This window comes from Protopterus annectens, chromosome 3.part1 (genome assembly GCF_019279795.1).
Source record: "Protopterus annectens isolate FY-2018-M chromosome 3.part1, PAN1.0, whole genome shotgun sequence".
In the NCBI taxonomy this organism is placed as follows: domain Eukaryota; kingdom Metazoa; phylum Chordata; order Ceratodontiformes; family Protopteridae; genus Protopterus; species Protopterus annectens.
Genome location: NC_056732.1, coordinates 1,703,355,101 through 1,703,377,278, shown reverse-complemented (window position 1 = coordinate 1,703,377,278; position 22,178 = coordinate 1,703,355,101). Strand labels below are relative to the sequence as shown.

Genomic DNA, 22,178 nt, shown 5'->3' with positions numbered 1-22,178 from the left:
TGTGGGATTACTCTTACAGTACCACAGTGGTGACCAGTGGGGTTACTGTTACCTATTGCAGTATGACAGTGACCTGTGGGATTACTCTGATGGTACCATAGTGGTAAACAGTGACCAGTGGGATTACTCTGATGGTACCACAGTGGTAAACAGTGACCAGTGGTATTACTCTGATGGTACCACAGTGGTAAACAGTGACCAGTGGTATTACTCTGATGGTACCACAGTGGTAAACAGTGACTGTTGGGATTACTGTTATCGACTGCAGTAGCAGACAGTGACCTGTGGGATTACTCTGATGGTACCACAGTGGTAAACAGTGACCAGTGGGATTACCGCTACCTACTGCAGTAGCAGTGACCTGTGGGATTATTCTGATGGTACTACAATGGAAATCAGTGACCTTTTGGATTACTACAACTTAGTGGAGTATAAAGTGTGACATGTAGAATTACTGTGATGGATCTGACATAGAACATCATGAAGTGTCAGACTGCTGCTACTTAATGCAGCTGAAAGCGATAGCTAGTAGGATCACTGTGATGGTACTGAAGTCGTAAACAATGACCTGTGAGGTTAATATGATGGTACGGAGGTAAGAAGGAGTGACCTATGTGATTACTGCTATTTAATGCAGTGGGAGAAAGTGATCTGCTGGATTACTGTCATGATGCCACATTGACAAAAAGACCATTATGATTAACACGATTGTGCCACAGTGGACAAGAGGATTAATTCATCAGGACTGAAGTGACTATTCTGAAGATAACAACACAACAATGTTTTCACTGATAGGTACTCCATGAGGAAACAATCCATACTTGAATGGAATTAAAGAAATAAACAAATGATTAAAACGATCAGTTTTAGGAATCATTCCCAGCAGCATCAAGCAGCACTGAAGATACCAAGAGATACTCACCACCAAAGCCGTTCCAGCATGACTTCCCAGTAGTGGGGGGCAGGGGCTGAGGGCAGCCAGCACCATCAGGTAGGCACCAAAAACACTTCCAATTGTTGCAATGGCACCTAGGCCTATACTGGATCTGTAAGCAAAGAGAAATAATAAAAAAATATATAATTACCACAGGCACTGAAAGACCTGCATCAGCCTATCTACGTCAACTAAAGAAGTGAACAATCTCATGAAATTAGAAGCCACGGCACATGACACTCCAAGACCTAACAAGGCAAAGATGTGCATTACCATTTTACTCAGAACAAGTCAGGAACACACAGGATTCTGCATACGAAACCAACTCCTTGGAGTTAAAAAAAAAAAAAAACTGTAAAACTCAACAAAAAGTTGCTTCTTACTGTACAGCTACTGTATCAACACATTCTCTATTTTACAGCTCTGCTCAGTAGCCACATTTACTTAAACAGACTCATTTGTTGGCACTAAGGTGCATTTTCTTGATGCTCTTTTTATGCCTCATCCATTCTCTCTGACTTTTTTGAAACCTGTTTGTGCTGATACTACGCCAGACAATCATTTTTCTAATAAAATTATTAAGATTTTGGGATTTTACCCAAGTGATTCTTTAGTACAAACTCTGGAACTTATGTCCATAATGTTACAGGTTCATAGGGGTTTACTAGGCTAATGATCATAAGGGACTCTGACAAGTTCCGATACCCTTGATAAGGGTAAGCACGGGCCTTGGAGACGAACCATTTACAGGTTACCTGTGTCCATTAGAGACATAGGTGCCAAACCAGGGATGCATTTCCGGTTTTCCATCCAGTTGTCCAAGCTACACTTGAATTGTATTAGGGAGGAACTCTGCTTCACATGGATGGGGAGACTCTTCCATAGATGCAGTAGTCTCTGGGATATATACCTATCTTTCCAGCAGGTCCTATGTATATCACAGGCAAGGTTTAAGTCTTTAGAATGGGTAATTCTGGTGCTGTTTATTTTGTGGATATCCAGGAGGTCCATCAGAGTGGAGTCTGACAATACCCTGTATGCCAGGCATAGATCTCCCCTCAAAAGCCTGTAGGAGACAGAATATAGAGATAGGGCCTTGAGGTGGTCTGCACAGGACATTTTACTTGCACCCTGTATTCCTTTGTTGAGGAACCTTTGTGGACGTTCCAATTGTTGGATATGCCTGGTTAGGTATATATCAAAGGGGACATTGTACTCAATGATAGGTCTGATGAATGCCAAATACAGTGGAACAATGACTTCCTTGGACTTAGATGTCATACCTTTGTTTATAAGTTGCGCAACATAGAATGATTTCCTCACCACTGTAGACACATGATGGTCAAAACCTAGATTACTGTCTATGAATGTCCCTAAGTCCCTGACTACTGGGTCAACTCTAAGGAGTGTGTTGTCAATATGATAGTTACCAGGGATGGATATTTCCCAAAGAATACTATTATGTATTTCTTGGCATTTAGTTTTAGTCCATGGCTCTGACACCAGTTGTTTGTCTGTGCCAGCCCCTCCTGGAGAACATTTGTGTCAGTGTGAGATTCAATGACAGCTCCTAACTTGCAATCATCTGCAAATTAAGTCAGCCAGAGATTACTGACATTGGCCTTGACTTCTGAGAAGTAAATGCCAAAAAGGTGCAGTCCAAGGACTAATCTTTGAGGGACTCCACTTGTAACTGGCCCGTTTGTAGAGGTGGACTCCCCAATTCTAACTTCCTGGATCCTGTCTCTGAGCCAGATGGCTATCCACTGGGTGACATACAGGTTTGTACCTAACCTCCTGAGTTTGACAACAATGCTCAAGTGGGGTATTGTGTCAAATGCTTTGGCCAGGTCAAGGTAGGCAGTGTGCATGATTCTACCCTCATCCATTGCTTTGGTGACCTTCTCAAAGAAGTCCATCAGGTTGAGTAGGCATGATCTGCTCTTGATGAAACCAAACTGGTTGGGTCCAGTGTCTGGAGGCTTATATACCTCTTCTGATCATCTCCATGATAAATCTTTCCATGGCTTTACATACAAGACTAGTGAGACCTATGGGTCTGTTAGTTTCTAGGGTCTGTAGATGGCCCACCTCTGTGCAGAGGGATAACTGGTGCCTTTCTCCATTCATGTGTCATGAAACTTGTTTTGGGGCTACAGTTAAATAGTAATTCTAGAGACTCTGACAGGTCATGTTTCATGCTATTTAGAAGGCATCCTGGGATATTGTCTGGGCCCATTGATGCAGCGTTATTGGTCTTGGAGAGAGCAATAAGGACCTGTTCTCTAGTGATAGTAGGGGGAGTTATATTTGTTGGCATTTCCTGAGGGAAGGTTGAGGGGGAGAGTGGGGTAAAGTTGGAGCTGAATTCATCAGGCAGGAGGTTTGTTATATCTTCTGGCTCAGTATAGATGGCTCCATTTACAATGAGCTCTGCACACAATTGTGTATTGCATTTGAGGATGCTGCCATACCTAAATAATGCTTTGTGGTTGTCTTTGGCCTGGGAGGCCAAACCTATCCCAAATTTGGCTTTGTAGACTTTATTTATCCTCTGAGTTGTTTGTTTAGTTTGATGACAGTGCTTTTATCCTGCTGGGTACTGAACCGCCTAATTTTTGCCATGATTTTCTTCCTCCTGTTATACAGCCTATTGGTTTTGTGATTCCACCAGGGTGGCTTGTTTTTTGAGTTAGTTCTGTACTTCTTCCTGGTGGGTACAGCTGCCTCCATCAGCTAGTAACATGCTTGTACAGGGTTTCTGTGAACAGTTCTGCATAGTCAGCAGTGTTCTCAGGGTTTACGGGGGCTTGAAACTTTGCCAGGTTCTCACTTAATAACAAGAGGTTAGCCTTAGAACAGTTCCCGAATACTCCAGGTTTAGCTGGTGGTCCAGGTTTTATTTTTACTTCAAAAGAGACCATTTTGTGGTCTGACCCTACCGCGGAAGGCATTACAGTGGGGAGTGTGCAGCACTCTCCCATATTAGTGAGGACCAGATCCAGTATGGTTACACCCCTGTTTGGTGTACTGACTATCTAGTTCAGGGAGTGTGTGTTACAAAATCCTGGAATCTCTGTCCATGTACGTTTGGTATCATATAGGATTCCCATTAAAAATGGGGTAATTAAAGTCACCCATAAATATGGTATTGGTTTGGATGGTTAGTGTTTCTAATAAGTTTAAATACATTGTATGGATTTCCTGGGTCATAGAAGGGGACCTATAGCTTGCAAGGAAGTGATATTCGATTTTGCCTATTGTGATTTGAACATGGAGCAGCTCAAGTGCATTGTCCTGTTTGACCAGCCTTGAATTACATTTATCTTTGATGTAAATAGAGACACCTCCACCTCTAGTCCCTGCCTGTGAAGTGGCTGGCCTAAATGTGTGGAAGGCATTATAACCTTGCACTGCTGGCGCTCTCTCCGTGGCTTTAAACCATGTCTCAGTGACTGCACAGACATCAGCATTCTCTAGGGTAAAGAGAGCTTCTAGGGAGTGTAGTTTTTTTGTTTAGACTCCTAGCACTGAGCAGTAATACCTTTAGATTTTCTTGGTTCTGATTTGTTATGTCGAAAGTACTTTCAGTTTGACATTGTGTAAAAAAGGCACTATGAGGGAAGACAATGTTTTAGTTAATATTCGAAAGCCTAAAGGGAAGAGGTACAGACCATCCCTTGCAAAGCAGCGTGGTCTGTTGACCATCTCCTTACATGCTGACAAATATTGCACCCCCTTAGAATGACACCAGAAACTAAGCCAATTATTAAAGTCAATCATCTTTTGTTCATATTGTGGCATCATCCTTGGAGAATGTAAAATGATGCTTAATGCTAAGCTCATACCAGCCTGAGACACACATTCTGAGAGCTCCATAATGTCCGTCTTCATATAGTCTAGGGAGGTATGTCTCAGGTCATTTACTTCTACATGGATAATGACACATTCATATTGGTAACTGTGGTCCAATAACCTGAGTGCCTGCGTAACCCCTGATAAGCAACTGACCGTGACTTTCTCCTTACTCAGCCTGGTGAGAGGAACACAGTGTGTCTCACGATGGAGTCTCCAATGACTAGAATGTTAGATTGTGTGGTGGCTTGCCTTATGGGCTTAGATTTAGAGGCTCCATGAGATGCAGCTCTATGTGATTATACAGGTGTTGTTATGAAAGAGTGCATTTGGGGCTGCTGAGGGTATTTGTTATGTGTACTTCATCCAGGAGGTTTTTGTGGTTTAGGAAGGTTACTTTTAAGTTCATCAGCATATGTGGCTCGATATGCCTGCTTTTAATTGTGTGTGATGGGTGCAGCGTATGTACTACTGACAACCTTACTGACATTAGGAGTACTTTTATGTGAGAGCTTTGCCTCCAGTGATATTGTGTAAGTACATCTCTCACATACCATATCAGTTTGTTTGAGAATTAACTAGTTGTCAGTAAATGTGAGGTAATTTCTACATTACCTCAGGATGCCCATATCCACCAAGCCGGTAATGGAGACAGTAGGAAAGTTTATATCCATGGCAACAGACCCTTTTTTATTGATTAGACAGTTGGAGTGAGACTATCAATCACTGTCAGGAGTATCCGGTTTGCAACTATGGGGACAGTGCTGGTCACTGCAAACTAGTTGTCCTGTGTGCAACTAGGTATTGGAGAAATTTCAGTTGTGCTTTTACAGGAAAAATGTCATTCAAGATGTCTGAGTCTATACAGAGCACTGCCAAACACTTGAGGGGAAACTAATACGTAAACTCTGAAAATTTAAGGATGAAGCATTTAGGCAGACATTCTGAAGTTAGAAACACATCAAGCAGTACTTACTGAAAACAAAGAATTAGTTTGTCAAGAATGATGAAAAGAAGGGAGTCACATGAATGGCTACTACTGATGCTGGTCTCACCACAGCTTCACTCTGTTGGGATACAATGCTCCTTTGCTTCTTCTCTCACTAGAAGCAAAATATTAGCACCAAACCCAAGATGAGAAGCAGACCACTGCCTGTTTGGTGATCCACAGTCTTGTCCCAGATGATGCACTGACAAGCCCATAAAGAGGGCTGTAGAGATTTTGGTCATGCAAAAGCCACTTCTGGTAGGGGCTTTTTTGAATCCTGGAATAGAGACGTTGAGGAGCCGTGAACTTTACATGAAGAGCTGTAAGGATTTTGCACCACTTCTTGCTATCCTCCAGTTAAGATTTTAACTTGAGGCCCCCCCAAAATTGGAGCTGTTGAAGAGGACACTAATCAATGGCACCTTGAAGTTTTCATGCAGATGTGTCAGGGAAAGACAGGCATGATGATATGTTGCTACTTCTATGCCCATCACCTTAGATACACCCTTGGGTACATTATGAGTTAGTCTGAGGCCAAAGGACATAGTGGACAGGATGAAGGTCGGGATGGAACATTTATTTCTAAGCTCAGTATCCTTGAACCTTTCCATTGACTCTCGTGTATATGCTCCTAATAACTTGGCATCCATTAAGCAAAGGTCAAGGATGCAAATACCTGCTTTCCATAGTGGTTCAATTCCATGGATTCCTTGCCAGCAGGGTGAAACACAGGGCTCTTCAGTGTGGCAGCCCTTTCAGGGCTACCACCATCAACTATAAAAATCAGCACTAGGATTCCTAGATGAACATCCCCCAGTCCTTGGGGAGCCAAAGCATTTTGTCAGGCTTACAAGGTAATGGAGACACCACATCTGGTTCTTTCCCAGGGTGACGAAGGGAGTGACTGGAGGGCCAGCTGTAGGATCTTTCTCAAAGGCTGACAGGATGATGACAGCCTGCCCTCTTCTTACCTGCATTATCAACAAGACCTCTCTAAACCTACGCTTGCCAGGAAGTGCTACAGGGAAATCAGCCATGGCTAATAAGTCAGACTCTGGCTTGAAGAGTCACTGGGTAGGTCTAGGTGCCTACTCTTGCATCATACATTGAAATGCCTCCACAGATGGGGGGGGGTGGTTGAGGAGGAAGGCCAGATTAGAGAAGATGCTGTCATGGCCTTTCCATCTCTCTGCCCTGTGATGGTAACAACTCTTCAGGTCAGACGTCTCACAGAGGTGGACTTTAAGGGAAACTGCCCAGGACATGACCTCTAGGGGATGCCATTGCAACTGCTGCTGCAACATCAATGATGGATTTACACTGGGGCCAGATATCTTGACACAAAGAAGTTGATAGTAGCTCATGGTGAAAGAGATTAACAGCAACAAAACTGACCCCCTAACACTGATGGGACTGACAGTAAAGGCTGAGAACTTGGATTATAACACCAAAAAGCATCCAACTCAAAAGAAATCAGCCAACTCTGCCAAGAGTCAGCAGGGAACTAGGAGATCTCACTCTGACAGGCACTGCAACTTGCATCAGTGAGCAGGCAGGCACGTGTTTAGGGAGTCCCAGGTCCAAATGGCCCTAGAGAGCTTATATTAGGCAATATATCAATCACAGACCGATGGAGAAGACTGACCTGGCAGAAAGGCATTTGGAAGGCTAATAAAGAAACACCTTTTTAATGGAGGCATCTGACCTCATGCCTGAAGGCAGGTGTTCCTCAAATATTTTTAAAAGAAATCTTTGAAACACCAGAATCTATGCAGAGTCTTGGGAGAGAGGAACAGGAAAAGAAAAGTCGCCCTGCTAGACATGGGTCCAGGGAAGTAAATAGTGTGGGAAGAAATTGCCAGGGAATTGTTATGGCTAGGCTTGTACAGGCCCTAGGGCCAATAGCCTAGTACCAACCTATGAACCTATAATAGCCAGGGAATTGTTATGGCTAGGCTTGTATAGGCCCTAGGGCCGATAGCCTAGTACCAACCTATGAACCTATTTTGTGTTATCTCTACAATTACAGGATTTAGATTCATCCTCCCTAGAATACTCTCTATCTTTATCTGCTTGAGGTTTAGGGGAAAAGGGCTTCTCAAAAAACATCAGAATGTTCAAGCAAACTTTTCAAGTTAATTTATTCTTTCTTTTAATCAATGTATGCTTGCCAAACTGAACACAAACCAGGCAGTCCTCGTCTAAGTGAGGTGTGCCAAATCACACACTAAGCATAGTAGTCCTGTGGAGTAATTTTGTGCCACAGGATATACACTTAGTAAAAATGAAAGTTATATACTTACCATAATAACAGATCTGTGTTTCTTCTGTCCATCTCAACAGTTGGGTATACTGGATCAGTGGCTCGCAACTAAACTTTAGTTCCAAGGCTCAATTTCTTCCCCCCTTCCATAATGCACCTCCACCCTATTACTCACTGATTGAGTATCCCCTCAAAGTACCCAATTATCAACCCTGAATAGGAAATATTGTTACTAAACCTAAGACTAATCATCTAAAGCAATCAAAAATGGGACTGCAAATCAAGAAAGACTCCAGGAAGGTCCTGTAGGACTTCATAGAACAGAGACAATATGGAAGGGGGGAGGACGGCAGGGATGTTGAGATGGACAGAAGATGACAACATGGGCCTATAGTTATGCTTAACTATATAATTTTCATATGTGATGTTGTCTTTAATGTTCACTTTAAGAGCTGGAAAAGAACCCTCATCTAGAAAATCCCTAAGAGGCATGCTGGAAGGATATTACAGAGAATGATAGAACCAACGGAAGCTCTGCGCCTGGACTGCAGGTTTAGCTTGTAATGAGAGACAAATGTATGAAATGTGGACTATATAGCCGCTGCACAAATTTCAACAATAGGAAATCTGTTAAGGAAGGATGCAGAGCTCTTGTAGAATGTGCTTTTCGCTTAGAAGAAAGAAACAATCCCTTAGCTGTGTAGAAGGCAGCAATGTAACTAGACAGCCACCTGGACAAGGTAACCTTAGACAGACTGGAACCGAATTTTGCTATAGAAAAAGAAAACAAATACCCAATCCCTTCTTCTAAAGTACTCTCTAGAGTGCAAATAAAATTGAAGCTAATGGTGGATATCAAATGAGGGAAAGTAGATATTCACCCTTATTTGAAAAAAATTGGGTTAAAAAAGGTAAATCAGTAGTCTGGTTCAAGTCTGTCTCTGAAGCCACCTTGGGAATGAAGGCTGGATTAGTCTTTAGGGAATATCTATCCTTAGAAAAAATTAAATACAGTAGTTTGCATGACAAGGCCTGTAATTCAGAATCTGTGATAGCACCCTCAAGAAATAGTTTTTTCCAAGATAAAATTTCAGAAAAGCTGAAGCTGCCGGTGCAAATGGCACCTTGGTAAGGCTCTGTAACAAGGTAGTGATGCTCCAATGCAGCAAAAGATCCCTCAATGGGGGTTGCAGTAGAAAGGCATCTCTCAGGAATGCTTTCAAGAGCCTCAATGAAGCAATGGAAACATGCTGCTCTCTCACAAAAATTAGAAATGGTGATTAACTGCACTTTAATTGTATAATTACTAGCCCCTGAATGGAAGAGACCCAACAGGAAATGTTAGATGACAAAGGTGTCAAGAATGGATGCAAACTTTTAGACTTCACCCAAATAGTAAACCTTTTCCACTTAACTTCTGTAGATCTTCCTAGTGGAGGGTTTTGGGAATAAGTGAGAATCTAAACAACCCTGGAAGAAAGCATGGGATTTTTCACCATCATTAGAAGTGGAGAAACCAAGCAGTCAGATTACAGGATTTGATATCCAGGTGAGGCTTTCAGGTGGAGTAAGAAATCAAATCCAGAATATACAAAGGGTGCACTAGTTGAGGCCAAAGAAAGGGGAATCAAACCTGTCATGGCCAAAAGGTTGCAATGAGAATAACTTTTTCTTGCACGACGCTTATTTCTTAAGGAACTTAATTATTATGGGAGTCAAAGCGTAAGCATACCAGAGTAGCAGGGTTTAAGTGTGGACTACAGCATCCCTCAGGGATAGCCCCTCCTGCGGAATTGGGTTAAAGATGCTCCTGTACTTGGTGTGGGTAAGGGTTGCAAACAGATCATAGCGGGGCTGTTCCCAGTGGCTAAAGCTCTTGTGTGGCAGACTGATAGACTTATTCACTTTTGCCCACTAAGATACTGGACTTTCCCAGTATGTGCATTGCAACAAGGAAGTATTGGGAAGACATTGCCCACTCCCACACCCTCATGGCTTTTCAACATAATGGATATGATCAAGTTCTACTTTGTTTACTGATGTAGCAGACCACAGACATACTGTCCATCTGTGCAGCAATCCCAACCACAGGGAGGCAATTCTGAAAATCTGGAATATGAGGAGTGCTGCCCACATCTTCAGGATACTGACATGTAGTTTGACCTTGGTCTGGGATCAAGTACCATGTACCATTCTCCATTCAAAAAGCTCCCACCCCAGATGAGAGGTGTTTGTTGATACTGTGGCCCTTGGTGGATGAAACACAAAGGGGTCTTCCAAGTAGGGAAGTCAGCCACAATAGGATATGTTGTCTGCAGATCTTGGTGAGTCTGATGGGATGAGGTACTGGTGATACATCATGAACTACTTTATTAAAAGAGTCCACTACAGTACCCTCATATAAAATGTTGGGAGTGAGATCAGAGTGATAGTAACACCCATGGATACCCATGATGGAGAACAAGATATGCTGGAGAGCTCTGATGGTATAAGACTTGTGAAGCTTGAAGATAGAGATGACAGTCTGGACAGAGGAAGCCTGACTATTTGAGGGGTGTTGGCCAGGTGGCAGTGTATGTACCAATTCCAGTTTGGACTTTTTGAAATTTACTACAATTCCAAAGGAAGAGCACAAGTGGTGTTCAGAGTCTCTAGCATGGACTACTGAATCCCCTGTGGTGGCTGTGGAGACAACATAACAGAACTTTCTTTCTTCAGGATAAATGTAAAACAATTACTGTATTTCAAGTAAATTGGGGATAAAAGTAGGATCCATACCCTAAATCTCCAATGACTTACAGAAAAATGAACTGCTTGGAACATTTGTGGGGTATTATAGATGTGGTTGAATCAGTCAACTGCAAATAAGCTTGCCCAGAATTTAGATCACCATCAGTAACCAGTCACTGTGGTTTGCACACATCCTGATCATTGGCAACATAACTTCTTTTTGCTCTCGAGGCGATGCCTTTATTGTTTCTTTTCTTCCTTTGAATTAAAAAAAAAAAAAAACAATAGTTACTTTCTAGTTGTTAAGAATGTGCTAGGCTGCTCTTTTTGTAAGTTACTTGCCCATCTGGGGGTGTCTAGGAGAGTGTTTGGTAAGCAGGAGAGACTTGCGTGAAGGAAAACAGAATATGAAGACAAAGCCCTTGCTGATAACCTCCCTTACGCATCCGTCAGCAAATAAAGTCTTCTAATCCAAGAGGTGAAGAAATATTCTCTCCAACCTTTCTACCCGATCCACAGGCAGTAAAGTAAGGAGATACAGCTACTAAAGAGACCCTGAAAAGGGGTTCCTCTGCCTCCCAGATTCCAGTATGAACAACTGTATGACATCCCAAAGCTAATCCCTGACCAATCTGTAACTGCTGAACTTCAGATTTCTATGGCTGCTGTATGACTAGAGCCTTTGTTGAGTCTGCTGGAATTTGGTAAAGGTCCTCTGAGGAGAATGGAATGTGCATCAACAGCAGATAGAAAATGTCCCTCTTCTTTCATCACTCCAACATGCTTGTCTGTTTCAGGTCCAAACCGCAATCGCCTCTTGACAGGAGCATCCATAGAGGTGGCACTGAACTACTCAGTGAGGGATGCCAAATACAGCCAGCACTGCTGTTGTGTACAATGTCAGCTTCTGCTGTATGACTCTGTAGCATCATACATCACTCATGCACTCTCTGTGCAAACTGATGGCAGACAATGTGACTACCTGTTTTCTGCAAATTTTTTTTTTTTTTTTTTTTTTTTTTTTAACTCAGAGCTCTGAATTGCCTGAATACTTCAGCATCTTTTGCCAACAAATCCCAGTGGAGGAAGAACATAATACTGGGGGAGTTCATTGGCTCTACTACCAGAATTAAGGCTGCAAATACATGCTTCCTTAAATGGACCAGAGAGGTTCTTGTTATGGAGACTGACCTGCCTGACCCTTATGAACAGAGTACTGCTTCAGTGCCAGAACTATCAAAATGTATAGTCTGGATAAGCAATCTTAGCACAAACTGCAAATTCCTTTGCAGGCCTAAAACAGAGTCTGCATTGTGAGGAAACACAGTATCCATGGAGTAATGTTCCCAGCTATGAACTATAAGTTGTGTGATGATATCAGCAAACAAGGGATCCACCAAGGGGGTCTAATCCAGAAACTTTTAAATTTGCAGCCAATGTAAATGAAGAGAAGGTAATTCATTCTATGGCCAGCATACGATGGAGTCATTGCCTTGAGGACCTTGTCAAATCCAGGGTCCTCAGGATGGCAGGACGGTGAAGAGGACCTTTCTTCACAACAGCATCAGGGAGATACTCTCATAGTGAACATCCAAAAATAAAAAATCTCTGAAGATACTAATCTACATGTCTTGAACTTTCTTTTGGCTAATATCTCTGAAATCAATAAGAAAACCAGTCTTCTATTATCGGAAAAGAGAAGTAAAAGGCAGGGGGTTCCTGTCCCTGATACTGCAGGGCTGACACTTGATACAGTAAAACTGCAGCTGGCTGCAGCTTTCTTACAAGGGACAATGTCTGGGGTGAAGGGTCATTTGATATATCCCAACATATGACTAAGAGTCTCATGGTATGGGGTAGTTCTCAGCAGGAAGAAGCATTCACAAAATGATACCTGGTGTTCTCTTAACTGCGAAAGAAATGGATATCACTTACTGTAGTCTGAAGCCCTAAAATGCAGCTCTGGACTGGAAGACCCAATGCTGGCTATTCCTCTATGGGTTATGCTGATGCATGGCCCAGTGCAAGCAAGGCTAATGTATGCTGCATAGAAAGGCTGATGCTGGGGAGACCAGTGTTTGTAGATTCTGTCCTGGTGTGCCTGCTGTTAACTGAGCAGTCGGGGAAAGTCTACAAAGAATTGGTTGATACATGTTCAAGCACTGGGTGTCTGACGGGTGAAGACTGCAGTAAGATGGGGTGATATTAGTGGGGACCTCTGTGAAGGTACGGGTCTACTTCATTTGCCCTAACTTCCGATTGCTCGACACCAAATGACCGAAATTTCATTTGACCGACAAGTATTATTGGCAAGTAAATGGGATATGCCCCCTTCCCCACTGTTGTGTGACCCTGGAGTTAGAATATATAGTTAGGGGGGGGTGTGGGGGCACAGCCCCCCACAATGGGGCTATGGGGGTCAAAGCCCCCCACTTAATTTCATATTATATTGTTTAGTTTTGCTTTAATATTGCTTAGTAAAACAAAAGTAAGTGGGGGGCTTCGCCCCCCACACCCACCCTAACTATATATTCTAACTCCAGGGTCGCACTACAGTGGGGAAGGGGGCATATCCCATTTACTTGCCAATAATACTTGTCAGTCAAATGAAGTGTCGGTCAAATTAATTTTCGGTCAAATGAAATTTTGGTCAAATGGGGTCGGGCAAATGGGTGTCGGGCAATCGGAAGTTAGGGCAAATGAAGTAGATCCGAAGGTACACAACAGCTAGACCAGATGGTCCAAATCAACCTGGATGGCACTGGTACCATGGAATGCGAAACAGGCTGAGAGGTTGTGAAACAAATGGTTGGCACCTCAGTCTGAAGCAGTACCCTTGACAGGAAGGGCCAATCTTGTCAGCGCACTTCTCCAGCTGGACAAGGCACAGAATCTAAGGTGAGGACATCCTAAAATGAGCTCGGGACAACAAAGGAAGACCTGATATCTAGCAGATGAGACTTGGTCCTGGAAGGTGGTAGATAATGTTTCAGTTTCTTCCTATGCTCTCGCCTTTCATTATGAAACTTCCCTTGCTTTTTTCCATCTGTCTCTTCCTGCTTGTAGAAAAGCCCAAACTAGGGCATGCAGATGAAAGACAAAATTGTCTCCTAGTCTGCCGTGAGCCCTCAGGCAAATAAATAAATATATATACATGTACTACACACAACACACACACAACCCCCCCCCACACACACACACACACACACACACACACACACACACACACACACAGTAACTGTTATGAAGAATATCCAAAACAAAAAAAAAACTGTAGTTTCCAGGGACACCACAGATTTATTGACACAAACAAACAAAAGCATTTGCATACAATGATTCATCAGTTAAATGAAAACATACATCTCAATTTAAACATGCAATCTGATCACATGATACACCAACAGTTGCTAAAATTGTTGACCATTGCCGATAATCATTTGTTAAGCTTGGACACTAATACTGCTACTGGCAATAACGATTGTGAGTTTAACACAATGTTGACAACTATGGAGAAAGGATAGTTGTGCAAAATCTTACCATAACCACAGATGTCCTTCACTTGTTACAGTATTCTTTACATCAGTTAATCCATCCACCAAGGGTGACCCATCATTTGGCCGGTATACAAGAGCTTTTAAGTACTGCTCATAAGTGAGATGTTGCACAAATGGCTTAGGAGTACGTTGGCCATAAAAGTGACATCCGCATGTACAATCCTCAGAACTGAATGCCCGAGGAGGAATGCCAATCTAGGGAAACAAGAAGGTTATCAGACCTCCAGAACAAAAGCAGGCACCAAGTGGAAGGAAGGAAAGATAGAATGCTGAAATACAGAGGAGAAGAACATCTATGGTTATAGTAAGATTTTAAACAACTATTCTATGTCCTTCTATTCTAATGTTGCAGTATTCTTTACATGAGGGAGAGTACCAAAGCTTAGGAGGAAACCTGGAAGGAGGAAGGACCAGAAGAGCTCTCTAGAAAACCATGAAGAATGGCTCTAGCAAAACCAGCTCTGGATTTGGAGATGCCATCCAATTTGTAATGCTTGGTGAAAGTATGTACAGAAGACCAACTAGCTGCTTCTAAACTGGCATTCATATCCAAACCCTTAAAGAAAACACCCGAAGAAGCCACAGCCCTCGTAGAATAAGCCTTAACAGGAAAAGAGAAGCTCTTCCCATGGAAAATATAACAAAAAGAAATAGCCTTCAAAATCCAAGAGGAGATGGTCTGCTTGGAAAAAGGCAAACCTCAGAGTCCTGGGATGAAAAGAAAAAAAAGTTGAACAGATTTCCTGATAGCTTTAGTTTTACTGATATAAAATCTGAATTGTCTATGCACATCCAAGGTGTGTAAAATCCTCTCACTAGAGGGTTGTGGAGAAGGAATAAAAAGTGGGCAAATGAATAGATGAAGACAAAACTCATTCACAAGCTTGGGCATGGGAAGGGTTTGTATGCAAAGAGATCCTGTCCTTGTGGAAAAATCAGAAAAAGGTGGGGAAGCTATTAAAGCCTGAAGCTCAGATACCCTCCTGGCAGAAGTTTAAGCTAGTAACAGAACAGTTTTCCCAAGTCCAGTGTTGCAAAGAAGCAGGCTCAAGTGGGGTCACAGTCAGTTTCTCCAGAACAAATTTCAAATCCCAAGGAGGAGGAGGAACAGGCTTCCTGGGAGGTTTAATGTGAAGGACACCTTTGAGAAAGAGTTTAACCTCTAAACTAGAAGCCAAATGGGGAGACAAAGACAGACAGGCAGAAATGGCTGACAAATGGACTTTCAATGAGGAATAAGCTAAACCATCACCGAGCAACTCACACAAGTAGGAAAGAACCAATGGAACATACGCAGACAGTGGATCCAGGTTGTGTGAATGACACTAGATAAAAAAAACTTTTCCATTAAGATAAGTAGGATTTCCTAGTATTGGGTTTTCTGGCCTCCTACAGTACCCCAAGTATGTCCTCAGAAAAAAGGTGTCTGAAAAGAATCCGATGCCTATCACCCAAACAGTCAGACACACAGCTGACAAATGTGGATGGATAACAGAACCTTTGTCCTGTGTGAGAAATTCCACCCTGTGAGGTAACTTGTGATGACTGCCCTTGGCTAAATGCAGAAGAGGGAACCAATGCTGTCTTGGCCAAATGGGAGCCACCAGCCAAGATTTTTGGTTTGTCCTGCTGAATCTTGAACAGGAGTTTTTGAATAAGAGGAAAGGAGGGAATACATAAAGAAACATCCTCTTCCAAGAAAAAGGATGTCCATCTTCCAAACCAGAGGACCTGGGACTCTGACACAAAAACAGGAAGTTGTATGTTTATAGGGGAGGCAAATAGATCTACTTGAGGAATACCCCACCAGTGGACAATATCCAGAAACACATCCCTGTGAATTATCCATTCAAGGGACTGAATCATGGACCTGCAGAAATTGTCTGCTACAGAATTCTGACTGAAGAGATATAAACAGCCTGAAGAGTGGCATGGTACTGAACTGCCAGTTCCCAAGCCACGAGAGATAACCTGCACAGAAGGTGAATGCCCCCCCCCCTTCATTTGTTTACATGCAAGAGAACTGTGGTGTTGTCTGTAAGCAGTTTTAGAGGTCTTGGATGGAAGGGAGGATGGAAAGCCTGAGGAGCTGATATCAGGGCTCTCATCTCTTTGATGTTGATGTGCTCCTCCTTTTGAGAAGGAGACCAAAGGCCCTGTACCTTCATGGAAGCAAAATATGCCCCCCCCCCATCCTAGGTCTGAGGCTTCTGTAAACATCTCTTGAGTGAGAAGAGAAGGAGGATGCAAAGGAAGGCTGGGGTTCAGGGAAAACTGCTATATCCACCAAAGGAGTTCCTTTTTTTAGACAAGGGAGAAGAGGAACCACAAACTCCAATGGATGTGCATGCTGCATCCAAACATTTCAGGTACCACTGAACCTTCCTCATGTGAAGTTTGGCCAGAGGTAGCATGGGGATGGTGGATGCTATGAAACCGAAACCTAGGACCCTGGGAAACTCCCTGGCTGTAAGAGAAGGAAGAGGGAAATGACTTTGGATTAGGAAATGAAAGGCTGAACTTTTGGAGGAGGCAGGGATGCCAGCATGACATCTGTCTGCAAACTGCATCCTAAGAAGATGTGGTCCTGTGACAGGGTAACAAAGGACTTTTTGAAATTTATTGTGAACCTCAACCTTTGCAGAAGAGAAATGGTTAAGTGTAAATTTTGTTCCAGGTTCCCTGGACAAGGAGCTGGAAAGACAAGATCGTCCAGTAAGGGTAAACCTGGATGCCTTGATGTCTGCAGTAAGTAATGACAGGAGCGAAACACTTTGTGAATACTCTAGGGGCAGTGGAAAGACCAAAGGGCAAAGCTGAGAACTGAAAGTGCAAGGAAGCAATAGAGAAACATGAAAATGTCCTGTAATGGGGATGGATAGGAATGTGAAGATAAGCACCCTAGATGCCCAGAGAGGTCATGTAAGCCTGAGGAAGAATAAGAGAAAACAAGGTTTGCAATGACAGCATCCGTAAGGTAGAAACCTTCAGAAAAGTGTTTAGGTGAGAAAGATTCAGAATGGGTCTCCATGGGCCGTCTTTTCTGGGTACAAGAAACAACCTGGAGTAAAACTCTCTTTGTCTGAGGGGAGGAGGAACTTCTTGAATTCTTCCCTGATGTAGCAATTCCTGAAGCAACTGAAGAAACAGATGCAGTTGGTATTGATGTGGTTGTGGAATGCCAATGAATGGAGGGAGACTCTTCCAGACCATGAAGCACCCTAGTTTGATAATGGAAGGAACCCATGAGTCTTGATTAATAGTTTCTTAAACTGGAAGAGACAGGGAAAGATGCAGAGAAAGAAAAGTAAGACTGAGATGAGTGTGGCAGTCAAAGACTACCTGGCTAGTCTGGAAAGGGCTGCTTCTGGGCAGGATCTGGCTAAGAGGGATTAAACTGAGGAGCTCTTCTACTTTTGTTTTTGGAAGTGGACAGGTGAGTTTGTTTTCTAACATAGGAAGCTTTTGAAGCATAATTCCTCTGAAATTTGGGAACAAGTGAAACAAAGATATGTTTTAAGTCCTGTAGTTCTTGCCTTTTTCCTGCAATGACTTCAACAAATCTGCAGTGGCAGCCCCAAACAAAGCACTATTACCTAAAAGAGCATCTATTAATTTTGCTTTGTTATCATCTGGAAGTGGGTGAAGCCTCAACCATGAATACCACCTAAGAACAGAGCCAGATGCAGCTGCCCTGGAAGATGCTTCTGCTGCATCACAGCTGTAATTAACGGACTGGCGTGTTACCTGAGAAGAAGCTCCTAACAACAGAGTCTGGAAGGTAAGAAACTGCTGGAGTGGCTTGAGAAAGAACAGTCAAAGCATATCTGGTCATATGGGTTTGGTAATTTATAGCACGGAAAAGTAATGTGGCAAAGGTATAGACCTTTTCCCCTAATTCTTTCCATAGTCTTGCTCTCCTTATCACAAGGAAGAAGGTTGGTAGATGGCAGTAACCTTGAGGTTTTGTCAGAAGCAATGGAAACCACCAAAGGATCTGCTGAAGGACATCTATAAAGAAATTTACACTTGCCTGGCACCTTATAAAAGCAATCAGGCCTTTTAGGGGCACGGGCCTGTAAGTCTGGGGCCTTAGGTGCTACAGAAAATGCATCCAAAAAGGCTGGTAAAATTGGAGGTGCAGCAGAAGAGAGAGGAGAATCCATTTGTAAAAGATCATAATATCTTTTCTGCACATCAGAAACCTGAGGGCAGTCCCAGTTACATAAGTCCCTCATTTTAGTGAAGGTTTCTCCAAAAGTGATCTCTTCAGCTGAAGAATCTGTGCCATTAGACTCTCTTCAACTGAAGAATCTGCGCCATTAGACTCTCTTCAACTGAAGAATCTGTGCCATTAGACTCTCTTCAACTGAAGAATCTGCGCCATTAGACTCTCTTCAACTGAAGAATCTGCGCCATTAGACTCTCTTCAACTGAAGAATCTGCGCCATTAGACTCTCTTCAACTGAAGAATCTGTGCCATTAGACTCTCTTCAACTGAAGAATCTGCGCCATTAGACTCTCTTCAACTGAAGAATCTGTGCCATTAGACTCTCTTCAACTGAAGAATCTGCACCATTAGACTTTCTTTAACTGAAGAATCTGCTCCATTAGACTCTCTTCAACTGAAGAATATGCGCCAGACTCCTCCACAGGGGAAGCATATTCAATGGGGGATGGAACTTGAGGAGTAGGTCAAGGATTGGTCAAGGATTCATCCTCAGAACAGCCCTCAACCTCAGATGATTCCAGTACCTAACTCTCTTGAATAGGGAAGAAATAAAGGGAGAAACAGGTTCAGCTGAAGGAGGCTTAAGAGCCATAAGTGCATTAAGCAAGCCTTGAGAAAAAGTTTCCCAGTCTGATTGGGGAGTCTTATGTGCAGAAATATGTTTAGTTTTCTGATTCTATTTTAACCGCATATCTGCCTGATAAAAAATGGAGTGACCTGATGTAGGCCTGCACTCAATAATATTAGTTGTAATATTCTACCCTAACTAGAATTTGAGGGATACCCCTAAGGCCTTCTGAAATAATAAGCCTTGGTTCCCCCTGACCGTCCAATGAGGATGTCTGCATTGCCTCCGAGGAAGTCCCTAAGGCTGATTCTTTCATGACATCTGATGTGGTACCCACCGTGGAACCAGAGACAACATCTGGACAGACATTTCGGTCTTCATCAACCTCGAAAGAGACAGAGGTAGGAGGCACTACTGAAGCTTCAGGTCCCCACTTCTTGGCCTTCCTCTTCAACACAGGCTCGACAGAAGTCCCAAATGTACCCTCCATAACATCCCTAGCTAAACTCTTCAGTCGCTGAGTTTCTAAGTAAATCTTAAGGGAAGAAACCTGGCTATGTAGGGACTTAGGGACGAAGTCCTGGCAAATAGAGCAGGATTTGTGCTCATGTGTAGGCCTCAAACAAAAGAGACATAGGTCATGACTATCTTTGTGTGGAATCTGTCTCCCACATTGGCATTTGCCTTTCCTGGATGACATGAAACCCTCACAAAAAAGAAAGCAGTATCAAGAGAAAAAAGGAAAACCCCAATGGGGCACTTTTCTGAAAACTGGACCAGCAACAAACGACTCGGGCGAACAGATCCGACGATTGAAGATGGCGATCAGACTGCAGCACAAAAGTTCTGAGGATTGTATATGCAGACATTGCTTTTATGGCTTACGTACCCTTAAGCCGTTTAAGCGATGTCTCATGTACCAGCAGTACTTAAAAGCTCTTGTATACTGGCTGGACATCGGTTTGCCCTTGGCGGAGGATTCCCTCATGCATAGAATACTGTGACATTAGAATAGAAGGACATCAAATTATATACTTTCAAATGGATGCAGTGGCAAAAGTTAGGTTTTGATGTTTATTTGAAGCTTAGCTTAGTTACTTGTGGCTCACGTATTTTGAAAAGGCCTACTTATGGAACAAAGCATCCTAAATTACTAAGAGAAGGGTAATTGCTGAATTTACATCTTGATAAACCATACATGGTTCTAATGTGTGACTTTTTTGAATGTATTTTGGATGGTTTAAAACAAGAAGTTAAACAACTGCAAGTATCTTTATTAGTACATTCACAATTTAATACTTCATATACTGACTTTCACCATGCTGTTTGAGCGTCTAAGTATATCAGAATAAAGCTTGATTGCTATGAAGAAATGTACGCTAAAAAGAAATATTAATGACTTTAAGCTTGGCCAAGTTTTTAATTGGTCTAATCTAATGCTAATAACATCAATATGAATGCATCACAGAAAGTTCCATTGGTATCCCTTTAACACAGTTGACTGTTTCTAATGATTCCACTGTAACTGGCAGTGTGAGAGTTGATGATAATTTGGTTTCTGCACTACACTCAGTGGATTTTCCCCCAGGCTGTTTCTACGATTCAATGCAGACAACAAGGATTTCCAGTTCACCTTGTCGCACTCGCATCTGATTGGTCCTCAATGACAAAGGTGTTCAACCAAATGCCTAGCATCAGTGCCGGCCTTTCTGAGAACACAAGGCATCCACTCTTTGTAATATCTGGATAACTACCTCATTCAATACTCCTTTATTACAAGAGTAAGCAGATTCCTGTCAATGACCACAGATTGTCTAATGAATATTTTTTTCACTAAGTCTTCTGAAGTTTCGTCTGCTTATAAAAAGGTTAAAGTTTTCCTTGTGGTCTCAATAAATCAATGGACACTGGAAGGGACCATCTCATCCTGCCCATTGAGAGGGTCCTCTAATTATAGCCCACTTTGCTAACCCATCCCAGAAGTCTCAAATGACAGCCAGAGAGATGGCTCAGGGCCCTGGGCCACATGTCTACTAACAGAGCCCTTACAAGAGCAGCATAGAGATTCCTAGATTTGTCAACACAAATGGCCTGGAGTCAGAGCACCAAGTGGAAGAACAACATCTTGGATATTGTCTTAAGAAGTTCCCTCTATTTTATGCAGCTTATATACAAAGGGATTATGTCTAGATCTACAGATTTAATTGTCCCCTTTTACTCAGCAGTCAATAGGCAAATCAGTGAGTATAATACACCCTTTGGAATGTATCTGCCCATACACATAAAAGAACTGGGACACCCACATGGATATTTTACTAAAAGGATAAGGCCTAAACAATATGTCCTACATGGACCGACTCAAAGCCCTGTCACTATATTCGGTATCCTACAGACTGCTAAGAAATTACCTGTGTCAGGTATACAAGGCATCCTCCAACCCAATAATGATGGATTTACTGCATACCAGCAAGTCAAATGGCATCAGAAATAGTCTAAGGATATAAACCTTTTCTGCAACATCAACAGAATGGTTTGTAGGGCCAGGTATATCCTTCAGAAGATACCACTGCTCTGATATAGACACCCTGTCCACATAAAACAAAGCTCATCCCTGTCCATATTCAAGCACAACTTGGATCTATGGATAGGTAATAAAAATTTACCCCAGGACTGTCCCCTGTACTACTAATGAACGCAGGCAGCTCCTAAACACTTTTTTCTCTAGCATGGGTCCCCTCCAATTATCTGTGGTACAATCCCAATTATTCTCACTAGGGGTAATACATAATTATTGACCGTGGGATTGATAAGACCAGTGATAACACCAAACAGGACAAGTTCATTCAGGCACCAAAAAGGGAAACCAGCTAGGCTTAAATGGACTGCTCTAGTCTAGTACTTATCTATGAACCTATAAAAAAGTACAGTTTTGTACCTACCATAAATGTAGATGTTCGAGGATTCCATTGCTGCAGTCCTGACTATTGGGTATAGTCCGCGTCCAGTCGGCCCGAATACCAGAGTATAAGGCTGACGTCGGTCAGGGCGCATTAGA

The 22,178-nt window shown here is 42.6% G+C and overlaps 1 protein-coding gene across 1 annotated transcript in view; it reads right to left on the bottom strand.

Annotated features, from left to right (window-relative positions):
• The window catches only part of SLC52A2 (solute carrier family 52 member 2), a 397,740-nt gene that overhangs the window by 58,835 nt on the left and 316,727 nt on the right, over positions 1 to 22,178 (bottom strand). Inside the window, exon 4 of the mRNA XM_044067714.1 lies at positions 923 to 1,046. Coding sequence (XP_043923649.1) covers positions 923 to 1,046 — 124 coding nt within the window. The remainder of the gene's footprint in view (positions 1 to 922; positions 1,047 to 22,178) is intronic.